General features: G+C 41.4%; 1 protein-coding gene across 7 annotated transcripts in view; it reads right to left on the bottom strand.

Moving 5' to 3' along the window:
• The window catches only part of BANP (BTG3 associated nuclear protein), a 115,989-nt gene that overhangs the window by 84,205 nt on the left and 15,209 nt on the right, over window positions 1–16,575 (bottom strand). For 5 of the 7 annotated variants that reach the window (XM_072346739.1, XM_072346736.1, XM_072346735.1 and 2 more), the window contains 2 exons: window positions 8,295–8,417; window positions 7,468–7,643 (listed from right to left, as the gene is read on the bottom strand). In XM_072346739.1, the coding sequence (XP_072202840.1) occupies window positions 7,468–7,643; window positions 8,295–8,417 (299 nt within the window). Of the gene's footprint in view, window positions 1–7,467; window positions 7,644–8,294; window positions 8,418–13,713; window positions 13,748–14,595; window positions 14,629–16,575 lie in introns of those variants that run through there. The other 2 variants (XM_072346742.1, XM_072346741.1) reach the window with 2 other exon arrangements.

Here is a 16,575-nt window from a genome sequence, read left to right on the forward strand (position 1 = left end):
AAATGAAACCTGAACAAAAAGCTGATGGTAATGAGAGGCTGATGATTCAAAAGAGCACGGTAACCTAACAAACATTCTGACAGCTCTATGGATGTGCACAGCGTTTTTCTCATCCCTCCCTTTGCCACACATCCCAGGTAACACACATAAACATATGCATATATAACCATCACTCAGAGCCTTAAAAGCTGAGGTCCACAAGCTTGGCTGTGTAATCATTTTGTACCAGTGGAACTTACATGAGTGAAGTTACATCTGACTATCTCTATGAGCTACCTGATGGCACACAAGCTAAAACTCTCCTTATCGTGTATGAAAATACCTGACTTTCAATGTGAGGCTGGATCAGGCTGTGGGCAACCTGATGGAGCTGTGGATGTCCCTGTTTGTAGTAGTGCAGTTGGACTAGGTGACCTTTGGGGGCTTCTTCCAACCCTATGGATACTGTGAAAATATTACCCATACTGAACTGTCAGCGTATGTGGCATCAACAACTATGAAAAGACTGACCTCCAAATTGATGGTGAGAAGAGGAAGCAGAGCATCAGTTATGAGGGAACTGGCTCCGAATGACTGGAAAAAAAAGAGACTGAATAGGGAGAGGGACAAAAAGACGGAGTTTGATGGACGTTCTTTTCTCTGAGCAATTATTTAGCACATAAATACTATTGATTAAAGCTACTTCATTCAAAGCTTCCAGCACTCAAGCCTCCTTTTATGTTCACTGTAATGGTTCCTGATGTGAATTATCAGGCATTATATTTATATCTAGATAGGATCTAGATGAGCCGGGTTATTTAGTACATACGTTGCAAAATTCAGATACTGAGCCAGGACTCCACCAGTCACACACAGCAGCGCAGCTTCTACTATTTAAAGTCTGCCAAAAGGCAATGAACACACAAAGGGCTGGGGAGGAAAAATACAGTCAGATAACACACTTTGCTTAAAAACCAGCACGTATAAATGCACGCGCTCATCCGTATGCCAGGGTAAACATAAACCTTTCTGGTTTCACCCTGAAGGATTTTTCTTCCATTAATTTTCCTAATGGCTCTGCTGTCCCACTTAAGCTCTGGCATTCAGAATGCACTCCGCGGAGCAGCTCCACCATGTGATACGTGCTGCAGAAAGGTACTTCCTTGCACTTCTGTATGCCAAATACTGTATCACCAGCAAAGTGGCTCTCGATCATTCCTATTTCCAGTGTTAAAAGTCCTGATGTTTTTATCTGATTTGCTCTCTGCACTCAGAAACTCATTTCAATGACAGACAATCTAAGTTTCTGGCTTCTCTTCACTGTTTTTTCAAGATCAGAAAATTTGCCTTTATCTCCATCCTGCTGAATCCAGAACTAGTTTGCTTTTCAATGCTGCTTTCAAATCTTTTTGACTGTATTAAGTCCATTTCTTTTATCTCAGAACACAGTTGACCGTTTCTCTGTGACCAGAGAACACAATGGTTTCAGCAAGTACGTGTGAGCAGGCAGAGGAGGCTGGGGCTGCTACACAGCCACACACTGCTACAGGAACAGTGCAGGGAGCTTCAAGGTTAGCAACCAAACCCCAGTGCCAAGGGCACAGCCACCAGACAAGAGTCACTGCAGATTTCATGCCTGGTCTCACCACGCACATGTGTGTTCCCACCCAAGGAGACAGCAGCCCCTGCACTGCTATTCACACCTGTCTAATAGGACACGTTCCCCTGTTCAACATATGAGCATCAGCAGTAAGACCAGAAACAAAGCCGGGCTTTGCTCTCTCACAACGTGTTGTCAACCATTCCTCTAAAACAAAGGAAAAGATGAAGCACCTGCCCACATCAAAAGTGGAATTAACTCATTCCATTACTCAGTGTAGTTGCATTTGAAAGGCTGGGTGGAAGCTGGTGCTTGCAGCAGAAAAAAACACCTGGTAGCTGCCATAGAAAGGCAAAAAAGATGACTTCAGCTCGAAACATAAAGAAGTCCCCACTCCTGGAGACATTAAGTAATATTTTGGCTGACGTGTAGAAGATTCTGCATCTTTTTAAGTAAACTCTTGTCAAACAGCTGGAGTGCTTTGCCCCTGCAAGGGTTCATGAGGGTGTGATTAGCAGAGAGCTCCCAATAATCCAAACTCAATGCAATCCCATCTCTATAGTTTTCTTTGGCTTTAACCCATCAGTAAGTTCGTGAGGTCCGAACAGTGTGCTCACATCAGCTGTGCACACTGCTATTTTAAGGATGGAAAAAGTTTGCTGTGTGAAGGTTCACTCTCGCTGTCTGCATGTGGACATATGGAGCTCGGCAGGAAAAGCAGAAGAGTTGCAAGCGATGATATAAAATGCAGGATTCCATCTTAACAGTGAACTAAAAGTCCTGTAGAGACATCTTGGCCACTTATAAAACAGCTGTTTGGTATCACACTTCGAAAACTGTGAGCTCTGTTAAATACTACTATTGGAAAAGAACCGCTTTAGATGCAAAGCTGAAGAGACAGATTGTGACTAAGCAATTTTCCTTAGGAAAAAAAACAACCCTATTTTCCTTTTAATTAACATGCCACATAGACCAGCTTTCCCTTATCTTCTCCACAAATATGCATGTTTACATTTCCACTTCTAATTCTGTGATAGTCTTCAAATGCAGCAAAAAGAACACTGAGAAAGCAGATAGGATACAAAAGCATCACACACGGTACCAAACATTGCATGTCAGTGTTATCGAGTGTAAAGTTCACTGAACCAAAAGCTAAATCAGTGGATCTTGCTGTTTTATTTACATCACTTAAAAATAGTCTTCAAGGGGCTCTCTTCAAGCATTTCACATACTCAGCCAGTGCGTTTCTTTCTTAGCAATTTCAAAGCCTTGGCTTCAGCTTAGACGTTTCAAATAAGATCTGCTTTTAAGGCAGCACAGCAATGCTGAATGGGGTATTCTTATAACACAAAGATGAGAGGTCCAGCTTTCCTTCCTTCCACATTAAAAATAGGACAGTAACTCTATTGTCCAAGAAACAGATTTAAAAAGGATAACAATGTGAATTAATGTTTCTGGAACAGATGCTCCTCTTGTCTGTACAGGAGGTCACAGAACAGAAACTTGAAATGTTACCATACACTGAATGTGTGAAAGAAAAATACTCTTAGAATATTCCTCACATCTTGAAATCTCTTATATCTTGAAAGCAACGCGTGGTGCTGATCAAAGTACTCCTAAGGATTGGTGTGTAAGTAGAGAATAATCAGAGTGCCTTCAGATAGCTCATTGCCAGAAGTATTCAGCATCTGAGCTTGGTTGCTGAGTTCAATTGGCTCTTCAAGTTTGTACTTTTTCTGTGCATAAGCAGCAAAAAAAAAACCAACAACCCAGCAAGTTCTGTTTATACCCACGCTCTAAGGGGAAACTTTGAAGAGCAGGTGGGGAATGGCCATGGCTCGTGGACTGCTTCCTATAAACACAACTGTGCAATGATCTCTAATCAGCACTGGGCACTGAGGAAAGTACTTTGGAAATACAGAAGAAATACAACACAGAATGTAGGGAAACCCATCATCGACTACTGAGGAAATGAGAGCTACTCTGAGCAGTGGAGATGGCAAAAGATGAGGTGTTCATAGGGTGCTGTACAGTGACATGGGATGTACAGTGTTGGGGCTGCAGTGACAGGTATTTTGAATAGAAGGCCAGAGAGTGACTAGGATGGGAAGGAACATGGACAAGCGTTATTTTTATCTCAGATGTTATCTATTAGGAACATGAAAGCCTCCTTTTTAAGCATTGATCATTTGAAAGTCTATTCACCATCCTTAACAAAGCTTAATTTCTCCTAGTTGCTCAGACTTGCTTTTCCTCATCTAATGTGAACTTCCTGCAGTTAAAAAGTTCAGACAAACACATTTGAGAACGTCAGAATATTGTTTAACACATTTGTGGTGAGAATGAAAGCACGCAGGGCTGCCAGGTTACAGCTCAGTCAACTGAAAACCAACCCTTTGCAGGATTAGTGCCACATACCAGCACCAGAGAACTCATTAAAACCAGAAAATAATATAGGTACCTCAAACTGCAGGTTTAAAACTTCTGTAATTTAAAACTACTGTGGATCTAATGTTCTCCTTGGTTTCTGCAGGGGAAGACAAAATCCAAAGGAAAGTCATGATATTAGGGCCTAAGTTTTCATGAAGAGTGATGCTGAAGGAGCCTCTCCACCTCCAAAACGGCACCGATGGAATTAAGGAGGTCACTTCTCTGCTTACTTTCCATAAGACATTGGACAAAGCTGGAGGAGTTGCCTGTGCCTGAAGTCACACAGCTCAGCACACTTTCTGATCACACATAAATGGATGATAAGCCATTTGCACACACAGCTAAACGTTCACGACTGCAAATCATAGGATCACCAAGGTTGGAAAAGACCTCCATGATCAACCAAGTCCGATCACTCACCCACCACCAGTAGTTCCCCTCTCAACCACATCCCTCAGTACTGACAAACCATTTCTGGAGCAGTTCCTGAAGATCTACTGATAGCAACAATTTATAAACGTTCTTCATTCATCAGCTGCTCATTGGTTTTCATTAGAAAAGCTCAAGACACAGAAAGCACAACTTGGTTCAAACCGGGAACGTGCTGTATTCGAAACCTACTGTAAAAACACATCCATGTCACAATTAACTGGACTTATACAAAAGCAAAAAGCACATCCATCAACTGATGGCAGCCACTTGAAACACGCCCTAGTGATAAATGCTCGTTCCTTACTCCATTCAATGAACAAGATGCTTAATCCATGCTGAGAACAAAAAAATGAGGAACAAACAAGAAAATTCCCCAAAATGTTTAAACACGGATTAAAGAAACTTCCAGATTAAAGAAAAAGCACAGATCGCCTCAGGAAAACGCATAATGAAAATGAATGCTTTCTAAACTATCCTATGGGATTAAATGTCTTTTGGAAACAGCCAGCAGAGAGCAAACAATGCATCTATGACCTGCATTCTGTAAACCCCCACAGTTCAAGGCCATGCTCAGTGTCAGCTGAAGGCACACCACTAACACAGATGTGTTTTCCTCCCTAGACACAGGGCAACAGACAGCAGGCAGGCCAAAAGAGGGCTGAAGTTTGCCTTTCTTGTCCCCTCGTATCCTAGGACCAACCCAGACTCCTCTGAGCAACTCAAAGCCATTCAAAATTCTGCCCCAGACAATGAAAGAGAGCTGATGGGCGCTGTAACTTTTGCTTTCTACTGCAAAAGAAAACAAGCTTGCAGAGCAGAGCTGTTACTCTCCATTGCTTCTTTTCTTAATAATTTAATTTGTGACATACTGCAGGCTATGCTGCTTAGCATTCCTGCTGTGCAAGCAGTCCTCTCTCATCTCCACGAGGGCACAAGAGGTAAGCATGGGGATTACTAATCTGATCTCTCCAAGCATTCATCAATCTCCGGGAGATATTTAATGGATGACTGTTCTAAAGGTCTGAAGAAAATCAGATCTGAGGATGTTAATGGATTAGCCATTTCTTCACAATTTACATATACATCTGCAAAGAAGGCCAACATCACATTTGTCTGTGCAAATCCGTGCCAAAAGCACCAAGGCAAAAAGGGCATAAGACTACAAACTCCCTTCTAATGCTTGAAACTTTGCTCCTGACATAGGGGACGCAGAGCTGTACAAAATATGAACAGACCCCACGAAGGGCATGCTTCATATACAAGCCCTGCCATTGTAGCAACACCTGGGACATTTATTTGCTGAATAAGATTACCTGAAGATTTCTCAGCCTCTCCCAATCTGGGCCAACGCATGCTAAGTGTGAGCATGCAAAGTATTTTCCCTCTCTGGTAACATAAGGTTTTCTACCTCACGCAGCTTTAAAGCTCTGCAATGAAAGCTCAGAGAAGAGTTTCTGCCGTAAATACTGAGTGATACATACGCTGTATACTGTTACAAATGCAGCCTTTTTTGATGACGTTGCACACGCCAAATTCTGTCCATGAATGCTCAAAGTACATCTGCTCTCATAGAAGCTCCACAAAGTAAGTTTTCAGGGTAAAAAAAAAACAAAAAACCCAATCTTTAAAAATACTTACTTCAATTTCCATTGAAACAATCCAGGGTAATAATTTGTATTATCCTGATCAGCATCTGCACCATAACGATTTTATCACTTCTATTTGTGCCATTCATTCTATCAACCGCATTAAACTGGAATAAATAAATAAAATTTGACAACCTCCTTTTTCATCCTCCCTGGTTTCCACCAAAGCAGCACATAATGTGTTTTACTGGTCTTCTTACTGGCACTCCAGCATGGAAAACAACTACAAGCTGTTTCCAAAGACCTCAGTGAGCATACCTTGCATTCAGCCAGCTCCTATAGCCAGGGAGTTCTGGCTTTACATTCCACAGGCTCGGGATCTATCTCTATTCCTTGCATCGTTAAGTGAGTCAGAGCCAAAGCTATTATCAGTGATGCCTTCTGCATGCTGCTTTCAGTTGACTAAGAAGACACTGACCTTCCTCCCACTGGTTTCATCAATGTGGAGGAAATGGGTAACTAGAACACAGCTTGTGAAACTGGACATCTTAGGATTTCCTTGTCACCAGACATCGATCAAAACTTGAGCACAGAAGACTTCCAGATATTCCCTAATCTAAAGGAGCAGAGATCTTATGCTAAATTCATCTGATTCCAGAAAGCACAGAATAAATTTCCTCATGTGGAAGCCAAAAAGGAATGAAGACGAAGTCAATCTGGAAAGAGCTCAACAAGGAACTTACACAACTAATAGAATTTCTAGCTCATTCTTCAAGTTCAAAAAACAACGGAATTGATCACAAGTTATTTCCATCTAAAACCCAGTGCCCCTTTCTGCAACTGAAACTGTCAATTAACATTCTACGCGATGCTTTTTCCAATCATGTTAAATAGAACACCTTTACAAGGCTAATCTAAAATTCTTGGACTTCATTAAATGTGATTCAAGTGTCTACAAAAAATCTGTTTCAGAAGAACCCGACACTATCTACCATCCTGCTAACAGTATCTTCCATATGAATTTACTTATAAAACTCTTGAGAGTTGCTGAAATAAATACTTGTCATTTCTAAGCACTGAAGGAGTGGGTTGGTACAACAAGTTGAGATGGACCAGTAGATTCTATTTCCCAGAGAAGGCATTTATTTTCCTGAAACACCCAGTGACAGGAAATCCTGAAAGTTGCCTATCTTAATTAAAAGGTTTAAAACAATTTTTACAGGCAATTTTAATTAACTGCTCTACCTGTAAAGCTAGTATAGATTATATATATATATATATATATATATAACACACACACATACACACACACACAAATATATATTCGGTCAGCTTATTATTCATTCCTATCTGATGCTTGCTGTGCTGAAGCTTCTAGCTGAATTTGGGTTCATTCCACCCTCCCATTTACTTTGCTCATGTAGTCTTAGACCAGCATACCTTCAGAGTTCAGCGTAATAAGGGTGACGTTGTTCCCAATACTTTGGCTTCCTAATTGTCCACTGTTGGAAACTGAATCACTGGCTTCAGAGCCACTCTCTCCATCTTCGTTGTGACTGTCGTCGTGCCCTGGGACCTTCACCACTATGGTGTTCTGCCTACGTCCAGGAACAGCACTATGGAAAAGAGAAGGATGTAACTTTGGGGAAACCAAATCCTACATCAGGAGAAACATCATGATAAGGGAATTAAAAACACCAACTGAAATTTCCTCTAACAATCTGCAGTTCATAACTAAAGACTACCCAGAAAAACAAAACAGAACGAAAACAGCAGAATAAAGTTTCAATACAAATTATACAAACTTATTAAGAACATTTTCTAACCACAATCTATGTCTTCGCTTAATTTTAACTATGCTCTCAACAGTACAAAGTTTAACAGCCTTACTGGGCTGCTGCATATTCTTTATTCAGTTGATTAAATACAGGATATTGGCACGTTCCCAAGTAATTATGTATCCATGTAAAAAAAATACGTAGCCATGGGAACTCTTTCAGTTGTCATCTCTCAACGAACGCTGAACCCATCCCAGATCCTCTAAGCTGTCCTCTGCACACCAACAGCAAAGCAGTGCTCCATACCTTCAAATGCAGGCTTTCTCCAGGCAGGACAGATGCATTCATTTAGTACTTGCATTTATTTTACCTTCCCTCCCTCCATCATTACCTAAAACATTCCTCACTTTCACCGGGAATTGCTGCAGACTGCTGCTGATCTGTCAAAGGAGGGAGTGAAGGGGGAGGATTCCCAGAACTGCTACTAACTTGCTAAGGATATTTTCCAGAGAATCCGCTGCTCTGCTCAGTGGCTCTTCCTGCCCAACCATCTTGGCTACAATTGAATTCTGTCGGTCGTTGTTCAGTATTACTGTGGTCTGGGGAACAACACTACGAGACAAAAGTCAGAGAGGAAAAGGGAATGTAAAGGAGAAGACCTTTGAAATAATACATTAACACAGCCTCATTGTTCAAATAGTCTTCTCAAAGAACAAGGCTTAGAGGCAGTCCCTGTTTTTCCCCCCCGTATCGCAGTTACGTATCAAATGCTAAAGCTGGTAATCCATTGCACTTGACATCTGTATCACTTTAAGCACTCATAACTCTTTCAGAGGACAGACGGCTTCAATGGAATTATATAAAAGTCCACGACCCCTGGAAAAGTGATAAAGAATCCATCAACTCAAGACACACAGGAGGAAGTCTGCAAACCACAGCTCCAGAGAGTCACCAAATTCTTGTTTTGACAATCCTGGAAGTGAGCATTTTCAGAGCTCCTACAGCCAATTTATGTGGTAACGCAGCTCTGCTCATAGGACAACCCCTAGAAAAAGAACGTGAAGATTCTGACAGCAGAACCAGACATGGAGCGTAGTTTAAAGTACGTATTGTTGGCCAGGGCAGGGGGCTCTGAGGAGCAAGGAGGTGAGAGCAGCACTGAGGGCATCAGAGCAGAACGTTAAATAATAACAAGACTAAACTAAGTCATGTATTAAAAAAAAATCTAAATTTTCTTTCTAAAATTTTGTTTCTGAGATCACCATCATTATTCCCACACAGTTTCCTTATCTGCTGAGCAAGGCATCGTTCTGATGTTGGAGCTGCTTTTGGTCATGGTGAGCTAAAGGAGAGAGAGAACTGCAAAGAAATGTTTGTGTTTCAGTGACAGGGAAGGTTTTCTTCTTTCTCTTTGCTTCACACAGTAAACAGTCTGCTATTGTTTTTACTTGTCCAACATCTCAAACATAACTGACGGCCATTTATTTTTCCTAACTGTATTCCTTGGCTAATTGTTGAAAGAAATACGAAAGACAAACAAATTAAACAAATGTGATGACAGCAACTCTGTTTATTTCAGCTGTAACAGTGCCCGCTTGCATGAATATTCATGTGTGCTCATAAGACATTAAGGGCTACAAAATCCATCGCTACGATCTAACGAAAAGATAAGAAACTGTCCTAAGAGCAAACAACAAATGGATCTCAGCTTTGGCTCCACTGAAGTGGCTGATATGGTTTTTTTGGAAACAAGAAGTCCAAGGGCCTGATGCCCTGCTCCCCCATTCCAGCAGTTGTATCTGTTGCTAGTAACAAATGGGATTCCTTGAGGACTGCCAATGATCTGTTGGACTGCAAACCTCGTGAAGCTCTGGAAGATGTTTGTCTAATCATGGATGAGTACAGAGTGTGCTATGGCTTCTCATGTCGATGCGAAGTTCAAGTTCTATTAAGCAATAAACGGGTTGGGATTTTTTGGTTTATTTTAGTTGCAATCTGGAGTATAAAGGTTTACGACGATTTCACAGTCGCCTTTTCAACATGATCTCTCACTAAGAGAAACTACACGCATTACCAGACCCTACATTCTCCTATTTAAATAAAAAGGCAACTTCTATTTCCCCCAGTTTTAAGGCCAAACGCCCACCAGCTACTCGATCAAACACCAACACTCAGCAGCATTGGCAGCTGCCCCAGCCCAGCAGCCACGTCTTCTTGTTACATCTCCCAAGCTGTCCAAATGGATGAAGTTTTTACAGGCCAACTTAAACGCTCACAAATTTTATACTTCCTATTGGATGTTATTATCACCATCTTTCCACCAAACGTTCACAAGTACCGTTTACAAATCTCACTCACCAAAGCTCGTTTTTAATGAACACTGAATAATTAATTGCAGCTGTAGAGATAAATTCAATAAACTTCCATTTATCAACTCCCTCAGCTTTGGCTCGTGTTGAGCTTTGGTTTGGAAAAAAATAGCCTTAGCATTAAAAAAAAGAAAGCCTGGTTTGGGTTTGTTTGTTTTTAAGACAGCATTCATTTTTGAAGACGACACCCTGGAGATGAAGCCAGAGGGCATACACCTCATTTAAAGCCATCCTGAATGAGGAAATGCTTTGCTATGACCCATCAACACAGATTTACCCCCTCTCCTCAATGCATCAATATACCTTCAAGTTCACAGATTAAATCCATGATTTCCTCTTCCCTCCGAATTTAGCCCTACAACAAACACCAGGTCCTCTCTAAGCATTATCCGATTAACTAGGAAAGGTTAAACTATCGAGAGGAAAAAATCCACCATAGGGTTGTTTGGGAGGAGCCACTAACTAAACATACCATCTTACTGACACTTCTTTTCCTGGCTATACAGCACAAAGGCAAAACCAGACACCACAGACACAAGGAAAATCTTAGTAACCAGTCACAGTAACAGCCAACTTGTCCATCGATTGCTCTGCACTTGGAAATGAGCTGTTGCCGAGTGGTAAGGATACAGAGGATCACTTTGGAGGGGAAACTGAGTCACACAAAGCACTGCGGTAGAGAACAGTATCTGTTTGGGGACGTCCAACACAACATAGCACACAACCACCATTGATGGATCTTTCTCAGAGATTAACCCGAGTGGGAACTCTACATCTGGTTTCAAAGTAACTGAGTGAAGCTTCTTGTCCATTTCCAGGAATCACGAGGCGGTGGATAAAACATCTCTTTCTGTGCTCTGTATTTAACACACAGACTCCACTACAACCCATCCTGTTCTACTTTGATCCTAAAGGAGAAAGATTATATATACATTTTTTAACTTTGCAATGCTTAATTCCTGAAGAACAATGCTTCCAAAAGCAAATAACCTACAGAGGAGGAAAAGGTTGCCTTTCTGTTCAGTCCATCATGAAGGTTAACCCAGAAGCTATCATTCTAGCCCATGCTCTGCACGTCAGAACGCTCCGAAGCTGCTGACCAGTTCTGACAACAAAGAATCACGAGGCTGAAAGTTCTGAGAGCTGATGCTGTGAAACCTGATCAGCTAATTTTCTGGAAGGAAAACAGAATAACAGTTGTGACCAGTACAAAAAGGGAGGCCCGATGCTTGCCAACAGGAGGATTTCACACTCAGTTCGTACACAGACAATACGGAAAGGCACAAGATTCCCTGCAGATATGGGAATGCGCTCCCCAGTCAATTCCCTGCAAGATGTTCTATTGTCTGTTCTCAGTTCTGTTTATTTTAGGGAGACAGCAACAAGAAATGTGCTGAACCTATACAACTTTAAACAAGGAGTTTATGTAGTCAAAACAGGAGGGGCAGCCTTGAAGAATCCAGCAGAGGAAACTGTTAAATTACAGCCTACCAGACCCGCACAGTAGAGCTTCTTTTTTTCAGACTATACACCTTATCCCAAACACAAATAATCATTACTTTGATCATTACAATTATTTTATGCACTAAATGAAAATGATGAAGAAGAGGGAGGGTGGCTACCAGATCCCAAATGAAGCAATTCTTTCTATCAGTTCTGCCAGCAGTACCACACTCACAAAAATGATGGAAAGAAAGTATTAAAAGGGGTCAGAAGGAGTGCTTCGGAAACCCAGCGTTTCTGCATGAGCTTTCAGTACTTTCCATTTATGTTCACATATTCCTTTCCCCATAAGCATTAGAACTTGGAGAGACTGCTTCTGCAATTCCACTGTTCTTGGACACAACTTAGTGAAAAAAAAAAACAACCTAATGCTAACAGCACGGTGCGTGTAGATAGATTTATATTTAGGGATTAAGTTTCTTAATGTCTCTAAATGGTCTGCTAAATTACAGCAGAAAATATTTCTAAAAGAATAAACATGCCAGATAACGATTTTCAAGTGCGCACGTTCAGCCTCTGGCTTTTTACTGTTATTATTTTTAAATACACAAGACCTTTCTATCTTTTGCATAAGAAAAATGCTGCCAATGGTGATTCTCAGTCTGGAAAATGAGAAAGTCAGATAGCATCGTTACTCTTTATTTTGTGTCACTTTTTTTCTTGCCAATAATCTGTCCATCACACAGAACATCATCGGTGCCATAAAGGAACTTTGCCATTGTGACATTGCCCACTCTCTTCCTCCCAGATTAAGCCTTCATTTAGCAGAGCAAAACAGAAGGAACTAACAGAACCAACCTTCTGGAGTGCCTCTGGACATACTAACACAAATAGTTAATGGAATCTTTACAGCAGTCCTCAACCAGTTCAAGAAAGAAGTCCTCTCTTCGGGCCATTTCTGAGCGTCCTTTGCACATAAATGAATGCATGCAGCTCCTAATGCTTCAAAAGAAGACTAAACTTGCCACCAGCTAAATGAATGGCAAGTGAATGTTGATCAGCAAGCAGAACAGTAAAACACCTGCTATAGGACAAGCACTCAAACAGTTAAAGTTTTAATGGCCCTGAACTGTCCAGTTGTCTAGCCATAGGCAACCGCCAGAAAAGCAGCAGCACTATCCATCATTTTCAGTAACAGTTCAGTTACCCAAAATTATCTTTGGATTCTGTGCATCTGGAATATCCCATACAAGCAGACATTATAAAGATAGCATTAATGATTAGGTCTCATACGGAGACAAGCCAAAGTAACCAACCATCACGAGAGAGAGATTCATGAATCTGAGCACCGAGAAAGCTGTAATAAATTTATAACACAGATAAAGCAAAAGCAGCATTTATTAAAACACACTTAAGAATTAAAATACTTGAGCTGGAAACTCGCTATAAACTCCAGACCTGCTCCAAGTTACAGAAGATATCTACGCAGTTTATGGTGCACAGCCTTACCTACAGAGCCTGCCTTTGAGTTGCCTGACAATCAGAAAGAGATGAATTACTGCTTTCAAACCAACTTAAAAACATTTCAACTGTGATCATTCACAAATGCTGACAGCCTTTCGCAGGGGTTCTCCATCTAACCAGACGCTAGACATTGCTACAAGGGATCTGCAGAACCACCACTTCCCAGCTCAGTACTTGATGGGTTTTACAACACCTGTAAGTGCGTAAAAGTAACTCTCACTTTAAAGAACGAATTCTCTGAACACAGCTGAAACTTGGTAGAAATTAAATGCATGGGGAAACAGCCTGTGAAGGAGCTTTAGACTAAGCAGACACCGAAAAGAAACATTAAAACAGTACAGCTGGGTCAGCTTGCAATCAGCAGCGAAGTGCATTATAATCAGAAATTAGCATTAGTCTTCTACTTCTGAATAAAGACCAGAAAAACAGGTCACGGCTTACAATCAGCAGGCTAACACCAGCCTTTCCAGAGATAAACGTACTCAAAAACCTAACAGCAAAGATAACACGAAGGTACATCAGTAATTTATCGTGGTTGGTAACAGACGTGCAGAACAGCAGAGCAGACTCACGAGTAGATTGTAGTGGCTTAATCCTGCAGTAAAGTGTTACTTTTCCCTTAGCAAACCCACTCCCGGACTGGGATGACACCCCTCCTAGGCACATTCCAAGCAGAGAACAAAAGCACTTCTCCCTCCCCCCTCCCCATCAATTTCAAATGCACAAAGTACTGGAAATGAAACAAGAACTAATATAAAATGCGTATCTTATAACCCAAATAAGAAACGGCTCTATTTCTAAAGGCAAAAAAGCCCAGAGGGGAAAAAAGCCTCATCTATACATGTTATAGAAACCACCTGCAGCACAACCACTGCGGGCAGCTGAGCACAGGAGTATCAGAGGGGTGATGTGGGCAAAAGGGCCAGGAAGGAAACCCCAGAGTGGGGAAAACGTGCCCCATTCCTACCCAGTTGCCTGCAATGAAAATCATTTTCCAAACTTCCTTATGATTTCTAATCTCTGCATCAGAATCATCACAGCCTTCAGCATCACGACCACAGCACCAGGTTCCTGTAGGCAAACCAAAGCACGCAGGGTGGTGCAGAACTGATTGCCAAGGTCTATTTCTGTTTTTCTTGCCTCACATAATTACCCACCATCAGCCTGACGATGCTGCCACTCTGAGAGCTGGTACTGAAGCTTTCGTATATCTGTATTTTTACAAATAATACCATTTTGAAAGACACTGGGAGCAGATTTGCTCTCTCGTACCCCACCCTTTAATATGGAACAAAGACCGAGCTGAAGATATGCAAAAAAGCACAGTTCCACAGAAGGGGAAAAAATCCCTTTTGGAAAGACATTTGGATTCTAAAGTGTGCTCCTGACGGTTGGAAACGTATCAGTTAAATAACATCTGCTGCAGATGGAAGCCTGGCTCAGTGCTGCCTCACCAGCCTTGCCGATCCCTCGCTGGATGCACGGCTTCTCATCCCTCTGCCTCCAGTTCCAGCTCCTTCCCACCTTGTGCAAAGCAAAACCAGCACTCTCCAAAAGCCACCGTAGGCTCTCTCTCTGCTAATGTACTGTTTTTCCATACATAGCTAAGACCAGTGGGCTTTGCAGCCTTTAAAACCAGTACTACCAGTGCGTTAATCTGGTGTGAACAGGTATGCAAGTTTCTTTCGGTCACAACAGAGGACATTAAACATCTGCCTTTTCCATAAGAAGAAAATTTACCGCCAGCAATCAGTGCCTGATGAGGTGCTCCCCTTCTCTGCAGTGTATCCTTGGAACAAAACAGCAATGCTTTCAATGGAAAGTGCTCCTAACGCTGAATTTTTCAACTCTAAGCACCTCCAGACACCGACATGAAAAACACACTCTCAAACCTGGAGCACAAAGCAATACAAAAGGCTTTTCTGCCCCCTTCTGTTCATTAGGTTGGACAGACGACTTGTACAACACACAGCACGCAAAGTGTACTTCCAGGAGCTGCTGCACTGCTTCAAATACACTGAAACTCCAGAGTTGCATCAAAATAAAACCTTAATAACCATTTTCACTCACTGTACAACACTCGTGCCCTCGTATCAAAAAACAATAATCCTTTTCAAATGTTTCTTTAGGAAAAAGGAGAAGCACAACCCGTACAAACTCATTTCAACTGGTGCACTCTCCACCCTTATTTCTTAAATGCAACTGCTGGCTGTGCTCGTGGAGACACAGAACTGAGGTATAAGTTCTGCTTTCCCCAGAACTCAACTAATATGACCTTACGGGATTTGACAACAGCATAGATCAACCTACATTTTAATGCTTCTATAATTCGTTTTAAATGGCTTTTTTCTTACACAAATTATACTAGTAAAAGCTCCCCCTAATCCAGACACAGAACTCAAAGCCTTTTTGATCCCCACATACACCTCCCTTTTTCATTAGCAGATAACCTTACGACTAAAGGATGTCCATTCCTAAAATGTCTGGGCACAAGGGGCAAGTTCTTTAGCATTTCAGACTCGACTGTGTGTATTGCTGAAAATCTTTGCTATTTCTTTAAACAACTCAACATTCTATCCTATATATATATATATACATATATATATATATATATATATTAAAAACATGTTTTAATCTCTACATTTTTATTTTTCTTTTTAAATCCATTTATTTTGCATCTATTTCTCAGGCAAAAGTCATCAGTCGTGCTTGCTAAGCTATCATCTGAATCACTGTGCTGTTATATAAAGGATATTTCAGCCGAAATCAATAAGTTAAAAACATATGGGCTGGGAAAGACAAATCAACACAGTTCAAACCTTGGTCAGCTCAAGACGTTCTGTAGATTAAGCTCCATCCATACACACGACTCCAAAAAACCAGAAGAAACGTTCGTATTCAATTGTTGTTTTAATCCTACAACTGACCTCGAGCTCTCAACCTAAACGCTATCTGAAAGTTATATATTGTTCCTGAATTTAGCAAATCCCACCAACAAATTCCTACATGTTTGGCTCCTCGATATCTTAATGCAACAATAATGGAATGTGAAACTCCAACGAGAACACAGCCGTGCAAAGCTCAGCAATCCAAGGCACCGCTTCTCCTCAGTCCCCGCGTGAATTTTAACTCCCAGTGGTGGAGGGATTAAATACCAAACGGACACAAATCAACGAGACGTGGAATTTAGAGCACTTGGTGACGGTCTGTAATAAAAACTCCAGACAGGCAGAGCCTACAGGACAACATTCATTTCTTAATATCTACGTCTCCAGCACAAGCGTCCAAAACAAGAGTTACGACTGCTTGCAGCACGGCTGCTGTAGATCTTGCCGGATACAGCAAATTGCAATAAAAATCAGAGTCAGGAGAATTCCTCAACTATTTTTAATATAAGGATGTGTCGGTCCCAAGAATAATGAATCACGGAGGTT

This window comes from Excalfactoria chinensis, chromosome 11 (genome assembly GCF_039878825.1).
Source record: "Excalfactoria chinensis isolate bCotChi1 chromosome 11, bCotChi1.hap2, whole genome shotgun sequence".
Lineage (NCBI taxonomy): Eukaryota > Metazoa > Chordata > Aves > Galliformes > Phasianidae > Excalfactoria > Excalfactoria chinensis.